Source organism: Cydia pomonella, chromosome 25 (assembly GCF_033807575.1).
Source record: "Cydia pomonella isolate Wapato2018A chromosome 25, ilCydPomo1, whole genome shotgun sequence".
NCBI lineage: Eukaryota > Metazoa > Arthropoda > Insecta > Lepidoptera > Tortricidae > Cydia > Cydia pomonella.
The window spans coordinates 7,511,830-7,535,358 of NC_084727.1; the positions used below are offsets into that span (position 1 = coordinate 7,511,830).

A 23,529-nucleotide genomic window follows, 5' to 3' on the forward strand; every position below is an offset into this window, starting at 1 on the left:
TAATCAACCACAAGAATATCTCCAAATGAATAGGGCTAAGATGGTCGGCTCTTTATCATTTGTCATGAAGGGCATAGTGACAAGTGATAAAAATAGAACCATGCTGCCACCGCAGATCGAAAAGAAAAGACCTACCTAAAGTAATCGGGAAGAGGAGATAGATATTCGAATCCAAAATGCCCTAAGATGCTCAGCAGCGCTTCACCGAGTTCTAGTATCCAAGCTGATCAGTAGACTGTCCATGATTCAAGTCTATAAGACAATAATTAAAATTATTAATTGATGAATGGCATCAGTAAGTATTACACTTGGACTCTGAATCAGAAAAAAAAGAACAAGTTCATAGTTAAGAAGACGAAATTCTGGCGGAATATTCTGGGACCTATCAGAGATGAAGATAGAGAAGATGAAAGCGTAGGAAAAATAGGGAGCTAGAGTAGCTAGTTGCGGCACCCAATATAATTAGCGAGATTATAGCCGCACGACTTCGCAGACTTGGTCACTTGGAGTGGACGGGAGAGAATCGGGCTGTGAGAAGATAGGAGCGATGTAGCCCTAAAACGCCCTCGGAGTATCCAACTAGCGTGGAGTGGTGCAGAATAGAGCAGAGTGACGTTGTACTTGTGTCAAAGGCCAAGATTCTTTTTGGGTCACTGATCCAGTGAAGTAAGTAAGTATTGCTTTCATAGTTAGTATTTCATGACGAATGAACACGAGGTGAGGCATTGGATGTATTTCCAACTATGCACCAGCTAATCCAGATATAAACCGGTTACCGGCAGAATTAAGTACGGTTTTAGATATAACATTATGTTAGCTATTATAATAATCAAGTAATCATTTAAAATTAGTTGGGATAATATCATTGTATTAAAACATAGTTAAAAACGTTATTTCTGTGTTGCCTAAATCCGTTTATTTGGATATTTATTTTAGTGGATATTCGAATAATTAGAATATCACAATATTCTAATTGCAAACCCTACATATAGTAGTGACACCCAGTAGTGACACAAATAGGTAATGTAAATACTGCGAGGAGGATCTTGTTTAGGAAATAATCGGACAGACAGACGGACATGACGAATCTATAAGGGTTCCGTTTTTTGCCATTTGGCTACGGAACCCTAAAAACAGAGCGATCGAGTATATTCCTTCAACAGGATGCTCTCTTACAGCATATAAAAAGGGCTTAACAGACCCACATTGGAACCAATTTACCTGAATAGCGACCCACAAATGCTAGATTCTTGCAACTAGGCTTGGCGAAAGAAAAATGATGTACCCGCGTACACCTCTTTGTAGAAAACCCTTCCTGATGCTGGTCTCAGCTGCAAGGAGCTATTGTCTTGCAAGTGCAAAGAACGCTGTACAGGGTGTGGGTGAGTAAAACACGGATTTAAATACACTATGCTTTGCGCATGCGAAGGTGCATGCTCTGGGACAAAATAAAACGTAAAAAAAAAAATTGTTTAATTAGTGTGTAACTTTAATTAGCTAGATCCGGAGTAAATTACAATAAAACGATCTCAGTATTCTTAATTTTGATAATAATACTTTTATCGAAAATATTACTTTACTATAAATATCGTTCAGCAAGTTACCTTTACTTAAACATCATTTGCCTTGCAAATTGTATTGAAACAGCCATCCGACTCTTGGTGGTGTCATCCGGTATGGAACAAAAATAGTGTAATTTGCTTGTTTATAAACCGATTTTCAAAATTTTAATGGAATTTAATAGCTTACTAATGTAGTATTCATATCTTGATACAATGTTTTCCTGTAAAGTTACTAGTAAAGTTGATGAATACAAAAAACGGATTTTTTTTCGGGAAAATTTAAATAAAACTTAAAATTTCTCGCAAACTATGGTACTTACAAGGTCAAATGTATAAACGATATTATAGCGCATTTAATTTTGCTTTTTATGACACCCCACACAAGCTTACATGTGATATACTTTCTGTGGTATACGCAATATTCTGAACACGGCACCGGCCATTTTGATGACGTCATAACTGGTGACTTAACCACGTTAGAAACTGTCTCCCGATGGTTTTTTTGTCAAAATAACATGCTTAACAACATACTAAAATATGGTGCTGGTTTCATCAAAGGCACCTTTTGGGCCCTATATGACCCTAAGGGAAGCGCCTTCATACCTACTCGTATAACATTTTTTTATACAATCAAACACATTTGAATAAGTAGTCGATAAAGCGGTCAAACACCGATAGATTATTAATATGTTGTAACATGACATCACTATTTTTGATCTCACATAGACAATTTACGCACAAACTTGCATTTCATTTTTGGTCGCACTTTTGAAGTTTGACAGTCGTTCTTGATATCCTATTTCTATGTATCCGGATCCGAAAAATTGTCGGATATTGCAAACCCTAGCTGCGCGCTGCGCTATCTCCCCGCCCCGCGCGCCCCGCGCCGCGTGCTGCCAACCACCTTCGCTTGCAGTTCGTTGCGATTAATTCTATTTACTTTTTGACAAGCTTCCGGTAAAAAAAATCTATTTTTTATTTAGTGCAAATGTAGTGTCTTTAGATAAGTACCGTTTTTAAAATTTTCACGTCTCTCTTAATTTCCCCCGAAGCACAATGTACAAAATAATTAAAAATACATGTTCCATAATTTGCCCAGGCGTGCAAAGTTAACTGAATGTTTATAATGCTTTAAAAAGCTTAACTTGAGATTGCACCAACCGACTGACTTATCCTCGAGCCGCAATCGAAAAAAAAAATTTTTTTAGGGTATCATTCATTGCACATCTTTTTAATTAAGATATACTATGCACCAAGGTGGTCTCTATACACTACTTAGCTTGAACCCAATAGCTTTTAATTTACTCCAAAATTACGGCACTTTATAGTTTATACCTAAAATTTAACGGTCTTCCGTACATAATAGAAACGGTGCAACTCGGGGGAAATAATCTAGTTGCGCCATCTAACGAATCCAAAAAAAGCACGACTACACGACTTACTTCCATACTTTTCGTTAACTTGACTATACTATTGTACGATATATGTGCGAATAGGTAATTCGCAACTCGTGTCGATTTAAAACACTCCCTTCGGTTGTGTTTTAATTTATCGCCACTCATTGCGAATTTCCTATTTTTCACATTTGTGTCATAATGTACTATTTTTACAAAAAAATATGATACCAATATGGCTCTTCGGTCGCAAAATCAATGCTGTAAATTATAAACTCAGGATTATAACCGCGAAAATCGATGTTTGCAAATTACGGGCATCTTTCTCTGTCATTCTACGCATTCATTGAAGTAAATAAAAGAGTAAGATCCCTGCAATTTACGAATTTTGGTTTTCACGGTAGGCCCTCCGGTCTGTAAATCTATTTACGAGCTTCAACATCGCGAAAGACAAATGGATAGACAGCAGAAAGACATAAATAGGTGTTTATTATACCCATGGGAATAAAGGAACTTTTCTAACACTACAAAGAGTTTACAGTACTAAATTATGTACTAATTAAAGAAATGCTCACAAAAATAGTTCAGGCTAGTCTAATTTACAGAGTTCAATAATAGTACATTACGACACAAGTGCGAAAAATAGGAAAACGAATTACCTATTCGCACATGTATCGTACAACGTTTTACAGTACATATGGCCCTTTAAATGTTAGACACAGAAACGTAATATGCTAATTTTCGCACTAGTGCGGTAAAGTAGCACCATATGTACTGTAAAATAAAATTATATTACCACATAGAAAATGTACAAAAAACCAGTTACAAACTGCAACAATATTAATCATTACATTATAATCAACATTTTTTGCACGGTAATGAATTTATGATTTTCTCTCTAAAATATCAAACAATAATAAGCTGAAAAGGTGATAATTATAAAATGAATCACCTGTCACAAATATCTAACTCAAGTGTTTACCGTTAGATGTCGCTGCTCCCATATAATCACATCACGCAAAAATGTGAAAATTGGAGTTATGCTGCTTTACAAACTTTCGTCAGCTAAACTGCTTCAGATTGCAGATGTAGATCTAGAAGACGGTTTTACAAGTTATTAACTCGTCCTGTTAGTATGTGTATGTGCGTTATTTTTCACCACATCGGCTGGTAAAAGCCCTCTTGATAGTTCAAAAACTAATGAGAAAATTGCATTTTATACACATGTGGGGCAAATTTTGAGTTGTGTGTGTATGTGTTGACTTATATATTATAATCCTTCCGATTTCGATGACGGCAACCTTAGCAATTACGGATTACGCCGATTATAGGGAGCGTACATGAATATTTTGACTTTTGACTTTGTAGGATGCAGCACAGGAGCCGTCAGATTTTTGGCGCGAGGCGTAAATGTGATGTTTATTGTTCCGATATAGCCCACAAGATGGCAGAACCTACTATGCACAAGAAAACACGTGACGTGTAAATGTACACATGGTTCCGATTCAGGCCACAAGATGGCAGAGCCTCCACGCGCACGGTCCCTATGAAATTTTGCATACATTTGTTAATCGGGTGACAATACAATATTATGATGACATGGTGCTGATCTGATGATGGAGACAGGAAGAGGCCGTTGGAACTCTGTGATAAAACAACGCAAACTCTTATCTGTCTCGATGAGTTTTAGCTGCCTGTGGAAAGAAAAGTACAGTCGGCTATAAAAGCTTATAAAAGGACTAACTGCCATAGTAGAAGTATTGCAACTTAGAATTACCTATCCGCTGACATCTGACTATCGCTAGCCCTTATTGCTAAGAAGGGCCAAGTAACCCCCCGACCTTTTTGCCAAAATATTATTTTTATTTGGGATTAGAAATCTAGTTGTAAAGTACATTTTATTTACAATAACAATTTACATAATGGATATATACAGAGGATTACTATAACTAACTTAAATCTAAAATAGGACCTTGAGGCATTATACCAAGCCTGTTGGCGGAATTTCCTCATTGTGTCGACTATCGCAATGCTGATACGTCGTGCGAAGAAGCCGCCAGCTCTTCGGTTACCCGCGATTTCTGCAAAACACTTGTGCGCGCTGGGGCCCCATGGACCTAGTAAGTAGGTAAAGTAACTATGACCATGAAGTCGGTCTAAGCTAACTAGGGTTTCCATAGTAACCGTATTTACATCGCGTCCCGGTATGGGTAAGGCGATATTATAGGGAGCGTGCATGAACTGTAGGAGGCAGCACAGGAGCCGTCAGATTTTTGGCGCGAGGTGTAAATGTGATGTTTTTTGTTCCGATGTAGCCCACAAGATGGCAGAACCTACTATGCACAAGAAAACACGTGACGTGTACATGTGCATGTTTATGGTTCCGATTCAGGCCACAAGATGGCAGACCCTCCAACGCGCACGGCCCCTATAGGAATGTGGACGATTTGAGAAGGTGACCACCATAGAGGAACAATTTGACAGAGGCCGCGCAACTGACGACCAGCTGTGACACTGCAATGGCGGAAGGATTCAATGTGTGCGTGTCACGAATGTATACCTAGGCGGATTGAGTACATTTTTTCTAGTTTGGTACGAACACCTTTGTAGCTCGGGGATAAGGTTCAATTTAGTATGGCAAAAAATGTGAGAGCGCCCTCCACTTTATGAATGAATGAAAATCATTTATTTCGAGCTAAAAACTCATATAGTGTTAGTACATACAACAATTATTATTTATCTACCTATATATCTAAGTTAGTACAATATAAACAAAACAATAAATACCTAAAACTACTTAACATAATCTATTTCGATGATGCGTTGGTCCGTTGGGTTCATGCAGTTGGTTCCAACGCCTCATCAGCTATAGCAACTTTAGCTGTGACTTTAGGTACTAACTAACTTCATGGATTAATATCGTATTTTACCATGATTAACTTATTTATGAAAATTTATCCGGCTTTTTTTTCTTTCGGTCGGTATAATTTTTGCAACATTCGACCACGCATGCCGGCGTATTTAATTTTTTCTTCGAACAATTAATGCACTGACGTTTCAATTCGACTGACGGCAGATTGGTGGATGAGGCCATAGAGATAACTGTCAATGTGAGTGTGTCACGCGTAAATACTAGAAAATTGGTGGATGATGGAATCCTATTTGTGTTTTAGCGAAACTACGTCCTTAGTATTCTAGGTGACCACATAGGAATGTAGACGAAACAGGAAAGTGGACCATATGGCAATTTGGCATATTAATTAAGCCATGAGGCCGTGAGTTCAAGTCTCACCCAAGACAGTAATTTTTCCGCTTTTAAATTTATTCTAAGCTTAAGAGGCTGTCAACACCCAATGTCCTTGAAATTGATGTTACTTAAACAGTTTTTTAAGAAAGACTATTTGTTTTAGTCAAGTAAGAAAAATATATGTTCATATTAATTATATTTCAAAGACCTTGGTTGTACTCGATACATGATTGAACGAAATCGGCTCGATAGAAAATAATTGCAAAGATTGGTCTTAAAATCCCAATTAAACGGTTTTATGTCTTTATTGTTTTGACTTATGGGTCTGCAATTAAAATCACAATTTCAAAACATTTATATCTAAACCGTGGTTGAGTAAAATATTACACTAATAATCCACTTTTTTTTATTTAAATACTTTCTTATTATTCCCTTGCCCAGGCCCAGTAACATGCTTCAGTGCTATCTCATTTACTCCGATACAAATAGACAGTGAGCGCGCTTTAGGTATTGACAGCCTCTTAATAGCATCGTTCGCAGACGTTTGTGCTTGTTAAAAATTAATTTAGTATGGGTAGCACATCGTTACTGGTGAATTTCCAGTATGACTTGGAACTCCGGTAGCCCTCTAAGAGGTGTAACGTTCTTACGGTAGATGTCGCTAGGGTCCCCAAGACCCATATGGTGGAAAAATTTGCTGCTTATGGATGAGGTCTTGGTGGCTCAGATGGCAGAGCGCTGGAGTATCGATCCAGAGGCCGTGAGTTCAAGTCTCACCCAAGACAGTAATTTTTCCAGTTTTAAATTAACTCGCGTTTTGGTAAGAAAAGTGATGTATGGAGTTACCACTCTGTTTACTTATATTTATCTATGCTTCGCACGTAGCCAATAGCATTGATGTTCTCCTCTGCAGGTCGCATTTCTGAACCGATTCTAGAGAAATTTTGTGAGCACCTTCGATAGTTAAATTAAATATAATTTTTTTGTCATTTCGTTTTTTGGAAAATGTTCAAAATGGTGGAAATTGGCAAAGACTTAAGCGCGAATAAGGTCTATAGTACTTACTAAGACCATTGTGAGTTTGCTGTGAAAATTACGCAACGAAGTATTTTTCACAGCAACCTCACAATCACAACTGAAATCGCGAGGTTTACAGCTCACAGAGCCACTAGTATTAATTAGTTCCATGAAATATACATATATTATAGGAGTTATAGGACCAATTGTAAAGATTTAAACTAAATTAAATAGTAATAAAACCGACTTCAAAAATTACCAAAAGCGCCATACATGTACCTATAACATTTGAAGAGTTCCCTCGATTTCTCCAAGATCCCATCATCAGACCCCGACTTGGTGCCAAGGACACCATCTAGGGGTTAAACGCGTTCGATTAAAATTATTTTTTTAAAAATCGGTTCACGATTCTCGGAGATATTGAGTAAGATACATACAAAAAAAAATCAGTCGAATTGCGAACCTCCTCCTTTTTTGAAGTCGGTTAAAAAGTACTTAAAGGACTGGGGTCCCATTTCACATTAATTGCTAAAATCCAAATAATAATATTTATATTTTGTATCAATGGGATCTCATTGGCAGAGTGGCTGAGTCACGTGGTTTTGTTTACATCGTTTTAAATACCAAGAGACCGGCGTCTAAGGCGGTTGCCTCGCTGGATGCGAATGGCACGTCGCTCCGATGTGCGAGCCATGGGCGTAAGCAGGTTCAGGCAGCATAAAAATCACGTAGGTAGCTGCCCCCCCAGAGCTCAAATTTTACATACAATGTATGCCCCTCTGCGGCGTCCTATAAATAGTATGCCATCTAATGCGTTGCAACTTTAGATCCATGGGGTCCCAGCGCGCACAAGTTTTTTGCAGAAATCGCGAAGCGTGTGGCTGACGTAACTGGTGACCGAAGAGCTGGCGGCTGCCTCGCACAACGTATCAGTATTGCGATACAACGAGGAAATGCCGCCAGCATCCTTGGTACCAATGCCTCAAGGGCCTATTTTAGATTTAAGCTAGTTATAGTAATCCAGTGTATATATCTATTATGTATATTGTTATTGTAAATACAATTTATTAGTATTGCATAGAAAAAATACACGCTTCATATTTTTATAGAGTTGCACCAATAAGCTAACCTTGTGTAGCATTTTTAATGTCATCATCTCATTATTAATGTCAAATTTATATGAAAATATTACGTTAAATTTTTTGTTCATTTCTTTCATTTGCTATCAAAGTTACCAAACCCGATAATTTATTCTCGACTGAGTTGACCCGTAGTCGATCTGCCTGTAGCGAAACCCTCATGCTACCGCGTTTTAGGCCTCCTAACACCATTAGTTCCTGATCGATGCTGCTCCTGCTCATGTTAAAACTTACAAAAATACCTCCTTACATTGTACTCTCACTCGAAGATCTTCACTCGGCTGATACAGCTTAGCGTTTTAAGATATAACCGTGTTCCATAAAGGATGACTCACGCTAGACCGGGCCGAAGCTTCCGGCGCTTCTTTTTCTATGGAAAGCACCACGTGATCACCAATCAGCCGTCATAGAAAATGACGTGTCGGACGCTCCGTCCCAGCCCCGGCCCGGTCTAGTGTCATCCTTAAGTTTCCAATTGTTGGATGTGTTTCCATGCTGACCGAGCTATCGGTTTGTGACTTTCCAAAGTTGGGAAACTTAAGAAAGTATGGGAACTCATCATTAGTGTTGCCAATTTATTTAGATACCAGGCTTGCCAAGTTAACTAAACTTTGGGGATGCAAGTCTTTGCCCAAGTCTATAGAAAAAGCCGCCTGGTGGCCATTTTCGGTGGAAAGTAACCACAAAAGTTTAATAAATCTGACTCCCAAGTTGACTCACTACTTATGCAGTACTGTGTAGGGATAAAATAAGAGTTAATGAAGCGGCCAGAAATCACCAACAAAGCTTTTGGCTAAGGTCACCATGCTTCAACCGTATATAGACCTCAGACAGTGTCTGGCCACTAAATTTCATTACGCCCCGACCACAGGGCGATATTAGATTGTCGGAAAGCTTGGTTGGTCACCGCCTGGCCTTTTTGTGTCAACCATCTAACGCTGTCCTCCCACAGATGTCGGTGGGCCTGCAGCGGCGCGTGCCGCCGCTGGACGACGCGCCGGGCGTGCCGGCGGCCTGGAAGAGCGGCAACCCGGAGCCGCCCTTCTCGTCCTTCGCGCCGCCCGCGGGCTCTCCGGCCGGCCCGGCCTTCGCCGCCTCCCCCGCGCCCTCCACCCCCGGCCCGGGTTTCGCCGGCCCGCCGTACGCGGCGCCGTTCGGGAGCCCCTCGGCCCGGCCCGGGAGCGGCGGCGGCTTCCCGCCGGGCCCGCCGCCCCAGCAGGGGCACTTCCCGGGGCCGAACTTCGCGCCGCCCGGCTCCCCGTTTCACCCGCACCCGCCGCATCCGATGCCCCCGCATCCACATATGATGGCGCCGCTACCGCCGCCTGTTGACAGGTGAGCTTCTTGTCATTTCTGAATCCCTGGTACTAAAATGTCATACTCTCAAGAATGCAGTGTTGCCTTGGGGCCCAATACGACGAAAGTATCGTAACCCATGGATTTCATATGACATGGAGATAGTGGTTACGTGCTTTGCTTGACACCAGACTGGTGTCACCGTTGAATGCCATGCCTATAGTTTGCATCATCGTGAACCTTGTCGGAATGCACGAAGGTTGAAATTGGACTGTATAGGTAGTCGCGCGCGTCAGGTGTCGTTTTTAGCGGTCAAAGGGTTAACGGTTAGATTTAAAAGTAATAGACAGCATCAGCAGAAACTAACCGGATAGGGCATTCAAAATGATTTGAACTCATTACCAACCTAATTTAACCTCTGACCGCCATGAGCCACATCTACCTATCTAACGGACTTCTTCGGACCACCTAAGTTAGGTATCCTGGTATAACCTTAATCGGCCATTTCTTCCATAGTAGGACTGTACTCGTATTACATTGTAGTGTGACTTCTGACCGTGGTATCTGAGATATGCCATTGCCAAAAACGGACTTCGATTGAACCACTTGATCAAATAACCTTTTAAATTAACAATTTCTGTTGTAAATGTTATACAATATTTATTTATACTAAATTGACATTGACCAACACACGTCAGAAAAACAATATATTAAAAAAATATATTATCCTAAATACAAGTTTAAACTAGGCTAAATCTAACAAAGGCCCCCGTGGTAAGCTTCAGAAGATCTCTTCTTCTTCCTCGCGTTGTCCCGGCATTTTGCCACGGCTCATGGGAGCCTGGGGTCCGCTTGACAACTAATCCCAAGATTTGGCGTAGGCACTAGTTTTTACGAAAGCGACTGCCATCTGACCTTCCAACCCAGAGGGTAAACTAGGCCTTCTTGGGATTAGTCCGGTTTCCTCACGATGTTTTTCCTTCACCGAAAAGCGACTGGTAAATATCGAATGATATTTCGTACATAAGTTCCGAAAAACTCATTGGTACGAGCCGGGGTTTGAACCCGCGACCTCCGGATTGCAAGTCGCACGCTCTTACCGCTAGGCCACCAGCGCCTAGATGGTAAGGTTCAGAAGATGCTAGCTGCATTATACCCTGTCCTCTGACCGTTATAAGATTTGCTATTGTGTAAAGCTAATTTAGAACCATGTAACTGATTCCAAATCCTCATTTGTGACCGGGGCCAGCTAAACTTCCCACTTTGTATGCCATAAGGGAGAGATTTGCTTGTATTATTATACGAATTACTTGTCAAGGCGTCCTTATGGCAAGCGGCATAGTAGGACGTTTTGCCCGCCGCGGTCACAATGTTCGAGTGTTTTCTATTCCAAATCTAATTCATGACCGCCGTGAGATTAACTGTTGAAAATGGACTTTGAACTACCTGACCGACTCCAAATCTGCATTATTGAGCTAGATTGTAGATATGTACTTGGATTCATATTGCATTCATCGTTGACCTCTGACCGCCGTGAGATAAGGGCGGCAGACTTGTTCTAGACCGTTCTTATCAGTACGAGTAGTAGTGAGAACTTGCGCATAATTTGCTACTATTTGGACAATAAGTAAAAAACCGGTCAAATGTGAGTTCGTATTCCTCGCGCACCGAGGTTTCCGTACAAACTTTCAATTATCTCGTAACGTATATATGTGGACTGTCAAAGAAAATTTTGTGGCGACAGTAAATTTACTGCCATTTTTCGACACATGATTAAAACTCTCGAAACGATGCCGCCATACCTTTGGCCTTTGACCTATCAGATGGCGCCACTTTTTGATATTGAACAAATTAAACTCGTTGCGCGTTCGCGGCGAACTCGTTGGCGCTCTACTCAATTCAACAACGGTGGCAAATCGCCAGTGGAAACACGTTTAAGGAAACTTCATGGCGTAAAATTTTTCAATTTTTTTTTTAATTTTTTTTTTATAAAAAGTGACTAAATGTTTCATATAGCGTTTTTATCAACGGGCATTAACATTTAACTCAATCAAATAATTGATTTTTTATTATTTTTTTTTATTATAAAAAGTGACTAAATGTTTCATATAGCGTTTTTATCAACGGGCATAACACTTAACTCAATCAAATAATTGATAACTGTAACATATCAATGTCATTTCGAACATCGATCGTTCGAGATAATGTTTCGTAGCAATTGTATGAACTCGTACAATTGCTACGAAATCTACTATCACTATCAATATGTAAACAGGCCCTAAGGCAATGGCACATGCTCGTAAGGGCTATATCAGTAAAAAAATAATTATTGATTATCTCCGAAATGGAGAGTTACTTGAGAGAGAGAATTTAAGCTCAGGGATGCACCCTTGAAATTAACGGAAAACAAAAAAAAAACACTGTATATTGTATATATATATTTCGAGGATCTCTCAAACGGCTCTAACGATATGGATGAAATTTTCTATATGGGGGTTTTCAGGGGCGAAAAATCAGTCTTATCTCTGGGAAAACGCGTTTTTTTAAGTTTTTATATGTTTTCCGAGCAAAGCTCGGTTTCCCAGATATTTCTGTTTAATAGGTGAATATAATTAATTAATTAATAATTAATTGCCTTAAGGCATTAAGTCCGCCATTCGTACCTTCATGTATTGTGCAATATAGATTAAAATAGATAAATAAATAAATAATTCATTTTTCGGATAAGGTGGCTAGTTATAGAAGAGTGGCCAGTAATTGACGATTTACCCTATTAAATCCTAAAATCTCCAACCGTCAATCCATTATTAATTTAAACATCAATATTTTATTCTCTGATAAAACCATTCGTATAAAAATCGCAAATTTATCCTCTAGTAAAATAAACTACGTATGTGTGCGCAAAGCTCGTCGGTGTGTATCTATGTGTGCTCCCATAAAACGCGTCTGTGTGAGTGCACAAATAAATGTAGGTGAGCAGTACGTATATATTTTGTGAAGCGTGGTACAGTTGCGCGGAAAAGTTATCAATTAAAGGTTTTTTAATTAATTTTGAGGCGCGAAGCGATTATGTGAAATGGTGCGCTAATGATTTTTGTGTGGTTAATTTGTGTTGGTACTCATTATTGATTATGTGGCCGATATTTAGTGCTAATTATATGGATAATGTTATTATTATTCATGATTTGTTGTTTTTTTTATTTAAATTGAAACGTAAGAGTAATTTGACTGAATTTGACTCATTTTGTGTAGTATTTTACCGAAATTAGTAAATTTGTTTAAATCGATATAAAAAAATCAAATAATTTAAATGAGGAGTTATCTATTGAGTAATTGTAAAGCGTGCTGAAAATATCACGATATTGATAATAATATGCATTGTATGTACATTGTATGTTTGAACACTTTATTGTACATAAGACGAATCAAATTTCATAATAAAATACAATAATAATGAAATAAATATGTACACTCTTTATAAATGGAATTTATTCACTGAGTGGGTATGCACTTTTGCAACTTGCTGTACAAAGGCGAACTTGTATCTACTTATAAGTGATCTCTAGAGTCAGAACAAGCTAAGTCTGCAACGATTTTGATAGCGCACGCTGTGCAAGTGTTATTTAATCGTCATAGAAGTTTGACGTTATAAAAACACATGCACTAGCTGCGTGTGCTATCCAAATCGTTGCAGACTTATCTTAGTCTGAATCTAGTAAATAATCTATTTTACAGTACATATGGTGCTACTTTAGCGCACTAGTGCGAAAATTAGCATATTACGTTACTGTGTCGAACATTTAAAGGGCCATATGTACTGTAAAACGTTGTACCATACATGTGCGAATACTGCGAATAGGTAATTCGCAACTCGTGTCGATTTAAAACACTCCCTTCGGTCGTGTTTTTATTTATCGCCTGTTCCTGAGTCATGGATGTTTTCTATGTATTTAAGTATTTATATATTATATATATCGTTGTCTGAGTCTGAGTACCCACAACACAATCCTTCTTGGGTTACTGTGGGACTTCGTCAATTTGTGTAAGAATGTCCCTATAATATTTATTTATTTAACATAAATACAAATAATATGCACTAAAAATAAAATATGAATGACAAATTGACAAACGCCAAATGAACGGCACGCCAAATTACCGATCCAGTATGTAGGTATCAGTCCTGTATCGTCTGTATACAACTTTTTTTAAGCGCTAATTTTTTAATTATCTTGTAACTTAATTTATGAATTAGATAAGTAATAAACACAACTTGAACAGGAATCGATAGTTTTACGACTGTTAATGCAACTAAAAAAGATTGAACTACAAAAAACAGCTCACGTTTCACATTTAAGGCTTTCATAAATATAAAAAAAAACCTTTAACAACATACAGTATAGGACGACTTTTTTATTTTCAGATTATTCAAGAATACATCAAAAATATTTCATGTGTTATGTTTATGCTAGAAATGGTCACAAACTACAATTATTATCAGCGTCCTAATTAAAATAAATAGTTATAGCGTCTAAAACAAAACAACCGATAATTTTCTAACGCTGCCGACGACTGTACTCGCCCACCCCGAGTACAACCTCTCTCTATCTACCTATATCTATGGATCCCTGGTACCGCTGCGCCCATTCTTAGTTGACCCGCGCTGCCCCCCTCGACAGATGCCCCAGCTAGTAATAAAGGGGTATTTGTACGATGTTACAGGGGTCAAGTGAGACCGGTCGCGGTATGTACATAAGTAAAGACTGTGGAGTGAGACGGCACGGGCCTCGAGTGTCGTCTGCCGTGCTCCCCGATCAAAATCGTTCCAAATTCAAAATGGAATTTTGACGTTTTTATATTTTTCCGTTGGTTGCTGTTGCTTTTTTTCTGCCAAGTACCTTTTAAATTTTTATGTAACTATTTTTTATAAATAATAATTATTATTTATGAATATACCAAAATTGTACACTCAAATCAGCTCAAGGTACTGAAACAAATCACTTCGGTAACAAGCATTTTATTTTGGATTTTAATTTATATAACATTATTACATAAAAAATATAATGTATGTTACTTTTATAGAAAACGAATATTTTGAATAATTTTAACCTGGGCCCACCGTAAAAAATATCCTATTTTTAATTTGGACCTTATCCTATAGTAAATTGAGATAAATTTCTTTTGTTTGAGAAAGCACCGAAACAGAAGATGCTACATGTATGGTATATGTATGTTATTTGGTTTATGAATGGCTCTTAATTAGAGTGAAACTGAGTGTACATTGTAATGGACATTGGGACTTATGAGGTTATGACAAATCAAAATTGACACGTTGAAACACAAAGATAAGTCCTACGTACACCAAGGGCAAAATATTTTGAACATCCTGCGACATTTTTGGGCAAAAGCTTCATCCCACAGGCAAAAGGGGATGAGCTGTAGTCCCCATAGTGGCCCAGAGCATGGGGACTTATCTATGATACTTATCAAGTTATTATATTAGTGTTACTGATCCCACCGTGCCCACAACTGAGACTGGTGACGAAGGATTGTAATTTGATTTGGCAGCGAAACATGTAGAAAATCTTCTTAATATTTTCATTATTGTTGAAGAAGGTAGGTATAAGTACCAAAATAAGTATATTTGAAATTCTCACAAAATAGTTCGCAAGGTTTTTTTTTTATGATTAACCCCCTATAAGTGGCTTCTATATTTAAAATTCATTTATTTAGATTATATGATTATATGTCCGTCTTTGGGTCACATACATATGTATACCAAATTTCAAAGTAATTGGCCCAGTCCTTTCGGAGCCTAATATTACCCTTTAGGTCAACCTTTATCCAAAAAAATAACAAATTTTCTAACAAAACAATTTAAGAGCGCTCAGTTCGCCAATACATTGCCCTTAGTTTGGCGTAAAATTTATTCAAAATTTCTTTTGAAATAGATTATGGAGTGTGGAATTAAGAGGAGTGACATCTCTTATGGTAGAACTGTTGCAAAAGTGTCCAGATATAATAGTTCCAAATCTCTCCAGAGTAGCGCTAGAGTAGCTAAGAACCTAGGCGCTATTGACGGAGTGAAGTGCGCTGTCTATGATTAGATTTTTTTGTTCAAGTATTCTAGTTCTATCTAGGTATTGTAGCGCCACCTATTTAAGGTTTTTTGATTACACTTTTTGGTACATGGAGATTTATTTCCTTACCTCCACCTTCCGTAAAATAGATAATAAAATTTTGACAATTCTAATTGATAGACACGGCATATCTTGCATTGGTAACAAGTACAAACATGGCTGTTTTTTTGTAAAAATAAAAAACCTATATTACCTCTCGCGTTGAATGATGGTTCATTTTTATATGGAATTGCTGTCAGTGTCACGAATATTAAGTAAGTAATAAATTATTTGTACGCATTTTCTTAATCTGACGACTACGAGTACAATGTGAGAATTGGGCGCCAAGTTTGTAATCGTCCGATTGAGGAAATGTGTACAAATAATTGTCCGTTTAAGTTACCTATATAGAAAAATTATAGCAATAACTTGAACCAAAATTACCAAATCCACAATATACTTAACGATTTTCTTAACCCTCCACTAACCCCCCCAAAAAAAAACTAGAGTTCCTGCTCGCTGGGAAAGAAAACTTTATAATATAACCTTTTATACTTCCTATCGTCCATATTTAAATTCCAATAGGTCTCCACGACGCTATAGTACCTAACTACATATTTGGCATCGTTGGCTCCCCAGCTATAATCGCCTAACGTCTAGCATACACTTGTTCTTAAACAATTATATTCTCGACATGTCCCACTTGTCTAATTTGAATAGAAGTACGCAATTAATAACATTCCTAGACGAAGTAGACGTGCACAATTACTTGTGCTTGTACTGGCACAGTTTATAAAAGTCGCACGTATGGCCTATAATCAGTACCCCTAGTGTAAATTTGATCGACATCATAACGTGACGAACGCGTTTGCGTTAAGTCTCATTTTGTATAGGATTTTGAGTTTCCAAAACGTCCCGCTTGGCGCGCTCTTTCTAAATCCAATACAAAATGAGACTAAACGCAAACGCGTACGTCACGTTTCGAAATCGAATTTATTTACACTAGGGGTACAGGTGGCCTACCGCGAAAACCAAAATTCGCAAATTGCGGGGATCTTTCTCTTTTACTCTCACTAAGACGTAATTAGAGTGACAGAGAAAAATGCCCGCAATTGACGAATTACGATTTTCCCGGTAGCCGCCCAGGTAATATATTGTCGACATTTTTATCGTAATTAGAATTGACATTTCATGAATAGGATTGTTTCCAATTTTTTGAAACGCTTGTATTACGTTCTATATTAACTAAAAGTTGCCCTAAAATCCAACTTTTAAACTAAAAACGGCTTTAAATATGTTAAATGAACAAAATATATTTTGACAGATGCTTTCGCGCCCAAAACGCTCTTTGAAAATTGTGTGACGTCACAGTTTACGGTTTGACACATAACGACATACACACGTAGAAGATACGAACTGTCAACTGACATTTGTCATTTGTTGTTTATCGCCTAACTGTCAACAGTGTCAATTCGAGAGTTGTGACGTCATCAGAATCTTCAAAGACGTTTCGAGTTTGATCACGTGACGTGTGCCAAAAGATATTTTAAATTCAATATTAACAAAAATATGTTCATTACAGGTCCCCTAAAAGTAGTATAACATGTTCTTAATATAATCCAAAAGAATTTATTGTGATACAATTTCTACCCTATGATTTGTAGATGGAAACAACCCTATTACGTAAACATTAATACTAAAACCGGGTCAAACACATTTTAGAGAATATTTCTATGGACAATACAATCAAAGTTAACGCCTCTGGTACATAGGTAGAGTCAAACCAAGATAAGTTGACAGCGGTTTTGATAGCACAGACAGTGCAAGTGTTATTTTAAACGTCAAACTTCTATGAAATTCTGACGGTTACCTTGCGCCGTCGGGCTATCAAAATCGCTGCCAACTTAGCTTCCTTAATTTTTTACAGACAGACATAACACCAGGCTGTCAGCACTAATAAGGTATAAACGAAAACCTTTAAACCAGTGAGCTTACCGCAAGTAAATGGTTGTGGTCGGCCACGCTAGGGGGCGGCACGTGGCTCACCCCTTGACTGTATCACATAACCACGATATAATTGTAGAAGTATTACGTTTTCATTTCTCATGCTTTGAAAGTGGTACGTTGTTGTGAAAAAGGTGCAGAAAATGATATGTTTTCTCTAGAGCACTGCCCGTTCCATGTACGTTATTTTAAAGTAATTAAAATTTTGGATTTAAATGGATTTGTTGTACAATTTCCATCATATTTTTTCATCATTTGTAAAAAAACCATTTTACAACTTGATCTTGTTTTTTGTCCCCAAAAAATGTAACAAAGCGTTTCTTTTTTTATGAGATAAAAAATATTTTTATTTTTTCTTATGTAAATTATAATCAACAGCTAGAAAGACATACAATAGCACTCGACTTTATTTATTTATTTATTTGATAGAAGACATAGATGCAAGCGTGACAGAGTGGTCAGAACCCCTAGTGTAAATTTATTCGATAGCGTGTCGTGACGTACGCGTTTGCGTTAAGTCAAATTTTATATGGAATGTAGAAACAACGCGCCAAGCGGGACGTTTTGGAATCTCAAAATCCTATACAAAATGAGACTTAACGCAAACGCGTACGTCACGTCACGCTATTGAATAAATTCACACTAGGGGTACAGAAACAAAGCAACGAAAGGAATTTCAACCCAAGTACTAAATAGTGTAATGTACCTATTGTTGGTAGGTATTAGGTAATTTATACTAGAATAAACAGTATCAAGATCCTTACGCTTCGCCAGTAAATGAAATAAATTTACTTTATGACCCATTCAATAACTTCCCATTGTGTTTATTGTCATTAAATATATTAACTTTAAATGTGCAGCTATATTCCCTAGTGTATAGTATTTAAAGTTCCTAAGATATTGATGGATTTGTTTATTACCTAATAAAAATGTTTACCGTTAATAATACAAGGTGCTCGTGAGCATTGCGAGAGATTTTAAACCAAACAGAAGCAAAAAATGACTTTTTTGAACTTCGACAAAAAAAAACTTTTTTTTTTGTTTTTTTTTTTTTCGCTTTTTTTGAACACTCCCGTAAATAAAACGTAATGTTTATTGACAAACACATAACCTAAAATGAACTAAAAAGATTTTTATTTATTTGGGGGGTAGCCTATCGAATACATTTTTTTAATTTTTCGATGTCAATCAATAGGTATGTCCAGACTAGACCTCAAAGTGGCAATACCGCAGTCAAAAATGTGTTTTGTACCGACTTATGGCGAAAGAATGATTTCGAAAAACATTTAATTATCTCTGAAACTAAGCCTAATCCAGAAAATTTTATATGACATTTTAGTTTCTAAATATTACCAGGAATGCTTAGTTAAAATGTCTCGCAATGCTCACTAGTATAGTCAAGTTAAGAAAAAGTATGGAAGTAAGTCGTGTAGTCGTGCTTTTTTTGGATTTGTTAGATGGCGCAACTAGATTGTTTCCCCCGAGTTGCACCGTTTCTATTATGTACGGAAGACCGTTAAATTTTAGGTATAAACTATAAAGTGCCGTAATTTTGGAGTAAATTAAAAGCTATTAGGTTCAAGCTAAGTAGTGTATAGAGAACACCTTGGTGCATAGTATATCTTAATTAAAAAGATGTGCAATGTATGATACCCTAAAAAACATTTTTTTTTCGATTGCGGCTCGAGGATAAGTCAGTCGGTTGGTGCAATCTCAAGTTAAGCTTTTTAAAGCATTATAAACATTCAGTTAACTTTGCACGCCTGGGCAAATTATGGAACATGTATTTTTAATTATTTTGTACATTGTGCTTCGGGGGAAATTAAGAGAGACGTGAAAATTTTAAAAACGGTACTTATCTAAAGACACTACATTTGCACTAAATAAAAAATAGATTTTTTTTACCGGAAGTTTGTCAAAAAGTAAATAGAATTAATCGCAACGAACTGCAAGCGAAGGTGGTTGGCAGCACGCGGCGCGGGGCGCGCGGGGCGGGGAGATAGCGCAGCGCGCAGCTAGGGTTTGCAATATCCGACAATTTTTCGGATCCGGATACATAGAAAGAAATAGGATATCAAGAACGACTGTCAAACTTCAAAAGTGCGACCAAAAATGAAATGCAAGTTTGTGCGTAAATTGTCTATGTGAGATCAAAAATAGTGATGTCATGTTACAACATATTAATAATCTATCGGTGTTTGACTGCTTTATCGACTACTTATTCAAATGTGTTTGATTGTATAAAAAAATGTTATACGAGTAGGTATGAAGTCGCTTCCCTTATGGTCATATAGGGCCCAAAAGGTGCCTTTGATGAAACCAGCATCATATTTTAGTATGTTGTTAAGCATGTTATTCTGACTAAAAAACCATCGGGAGACAGTTTCTAACATGGCTAAGTCACCAGTTATGACGTCATCAAAATGGCCGGTGCCGTGTTCAGAATATTGCGTATACCACAGCAATTATATCACATGTAAGCTTGTGTGGGGTGTCATAAAAAGCAAAATTAAATGCGCTACAATATCGTTTATACATTTGACCTTGTAAATACCATAGTTTGCGAGAAATTTTAAGTTTTATTTAAATTTTCCCGAAAAAAAATCCGTTTTTTGTTTTCATCAACTTTACTAGTAACTTTACAGGAAGACGTTGTATCAAGATGTGAATGCTACATTAATAAGCTATAAAATTCCATTAAAATTTTGAAAATCGGTTTATAAACAAGCAAATTACACTATTTTTGTTCCATACCGGATGACACCACCAAGAGTCGGATGGCTGTTTCAATACAATTTGCAAGGCAAATGATGTTTAAGTAAAGGTAACTTAAAATATTTTCGATAAAAGTATTATTATCAAAATTAAGAATACTGAGATCTAAGAAAATTGAGAATATTGTAATTTACTCCGGATCTAGCTAATTAAAGTTACACACTAATTAAACAAAAATATTTTTTTTTTACGTATTATTTTGTCCCAGAGCATGCACCTTCGCATACGCAAAGCATAGTGTATTTAAATCCGTGTTTTACTCCCCCACACCCTGTACAGCGTTCTTTGCACTTGCAAGACAATAGTTCCTTGCAGAGGTGTACGCTGGTCCATCATTTTTCTTTCGCCAAGCCTAGTTGCAACAATCTAGCATTTGTGGGTCGCTATTCAGGTAAATTGGTCCCAATGTGGGTCTGTTAAGCCCTTTTTATATGCTGTAGGAGAGCATCCTGTTGAAGGAATATACTCGATCGCTCTGGTTTTTCCTAAACAAGATCCTCCTCGCAGTATTTACATTACCTATTTGTGTCCCTACTGGGAAGTTATATGTAGGGTTTGCAATTAGAATATTGTGATATTCTAATTATTCGAATATCCACCAAAATAAATATCCGAATAAACTGATTTAGATAACACAGAAATAACGTTTTTAACTATGTTTTAATACAATGATATCACCCCAACTAATTTTAAATGATTACTTGATTACTATAATAGCTAACATAATGTTATCTCTAAAACCGTACTTAATAAGGAGGGTTTATATCTGGATTAGCTGGTGCATAGTTGGAAATACATCCAATGCCTCACCTCGTGTTCATTCGTCATGAAATACTAACTATGCTCTCATAACTCCACGCTAGTTGGATACTCCGAGGGCGTTTTAAGGCTACTCTAGCTCCCTATTTTTCCTACGCTTTCATCTTCTCTATCTTCATCTCTGATAGGTCCCAGAATATTCCGCCAGAATTTCGTCTTCTTCACTAAGAACTTGTTCTTTTTTTTCTGATTCAGAGTCCAAGTGTAATACTTACCGATGTCATTCATCAAAATCTAATTATTGTCTTATAGACTTGAATCATGGACAGTCTACTGATCAGCTTGGACACTAGAACTCGGCGAAGCGCTGCTGAGCATCTTAGGGCATTTTGGATTCGAACATCTATCTCCTCTTCCCGATTACTTTAGGTAGGTCTTTTCTTTTCGATCTGCGGTGGCAGCATGGTTCTATTTTTATCACTTGTCACTATGCCCTTCATGACAAATGATAAAGAGCCGACCATCTTAGCCCTATTCATTTGGAGATATTCTAGTGGTTGATTATCAGACCAATTTTCTCTCCTTCCTACTCTACTATCCTAGCCTTGGCCTTCAGGTTGCTTTTGTTTTGAGCCTATAGCCCCAAGTCATCAAGATATCCAATGATCTAATGTTTGCATTGCATTAAGCAACATTCGCATTCATTGTATAAAGTTACTGCGTGACATGATGTACCTATCAAAATTGATGTGCTGTTAGTATTTGAATTGATTAAATATATGAAAATACTATATTTAAATGACAAAATGGTATGAAATTATTCATAAATTTCATTAGAAAATTGTTCCGGTTATAGGTCAATAACCATAATTAACGGATCCGTAATATCCGGATCTTATGACCCGATATCCGGATATTTCGGATATCCGGATCTCAAACCCTACGCGCAGCGATTGTTCCGAGACAGTTTGTTTGACACTTTTGACGGGCAACGAGCACAAATCTTTCTTCTGGCATTAAAACGGAACTATTGTTTTAAACAATATTGAGTGAACTAAGTAGTCTAACGTTTTCGTAAGTATATGGAAAAACGCGATTTTTCGAATTTAACAAACATTGAGCGTACCTGTATTTAATTTGTTGACTGTCTGTCTGCATACTCAGAAACCCTACTATTTTTGCAGTACATGCCACTACTCGTGCCTCAAGAGCCGTGCTTCATCGGTGCATCTACGCGCGTTCCTTCTCTTGCCAAGTTGCCACTAATCACGCGCTTGTCGCTTCTGTGTATTTATTGCTCTACGTTTTTGGTACTTGATTACAAAACTGCCTGTTCCGTATAAAAATGCCAATTTTTTATGGGGTGCGAATGTAAACAAAATCAAATGAATATGATTGCATCAATTTCCAATAGTATTAAAATTTCCCCCGAAGTACAACGACAGTAAAACATGAAAAACTACTTTCCGGGTGTCGCACCATGGTGCGAATTTGACATTGGATTTAGATATTTTTTCTAATTATTTACTCAATTTGCACCGAGTACATTACTTTCCCCAGACCCGCAATGGCCAAAATAGATTTTTTTTAATGTTGTTTTTTTTTGCCTGTTCCGTAGCTTAAATTAACATAAATAACACGTGCGAATTTAGATATAAGTGTTGTAAAACGTACGCCAAATTACACCGAGTACACCTTTTTTCTCTTCTTAGTTATAACCATTACATTATTTTCAGCCGATTTCACCCCTTTCCGGGGGGGGTGAATTTAGTAACGATTGTATAAAGTTCGATTTTTAGCCCATACAAAACAATCCGTAGTGATTTTATTAGTCCTTAGAATTAGTTCCTGACTTTAGTGAAATTTGAGTTAATTTGACCGTACAGGCACCTTGTATATTTGTAACATCCAAGCTATGAAGCGATACCTTTTTGATTTATTTTATTAGTGTTTCCTTCGGCTTATAATTAAATCTTCGGTTTTAAATTATTATGCCATGCCAAAACCCTACACTGAGATTACTGAGAGCCTAGCGGAATACCGAAGTTCGCAAATTGCAGGCATCTTTCTTTTTACTCCAGTGAAGGCATTATTAGAGTGACAGAGAAAGATGTCCGTGCCCGCAATTGTATTTGCGGTAGGCCCTCTGAGCATGGTTCAAAAACCAACAAACTCTTGGCTGATTTTCTTGTTGCTTAGAGAGCATTTTGTTCGTCTCAG

The 23,529-nt window shown here is 37.5% G+C and overlaps 1 protein-coding gene and 1 non-coding gene across 2 annotated transcripts in view; both read left to right on the forward strand.

Moving 5' to 3' along the window:
* The window catches only part of LOC133531336 (LIM domain-binding protein 2), a 92,676-nt gene that overhangs the window by 18,005 nt on the left and 51,142 nt on the right, over nt 1-23,529 (forward strand). Inside the window, exon 2 of the mRNA XM_061869482.1 lies at nt 9,312-9,694. Coding sequence (XP_061725466.1) covers nt 9,312-9,694 — 383 coding nt within the window. The remainder of the gene's footprint in view (nt 1-9,311; nt 9,695-23,529) is intronic.
* On the forward strand, nt 6,916-6,988 carry Trnad-auc (transfer RNA aspartic acid (anticodon AUC)). The gene has a single exon. It is a non-coding gene; the product is annotated as a tRNA-Asp (tRNA).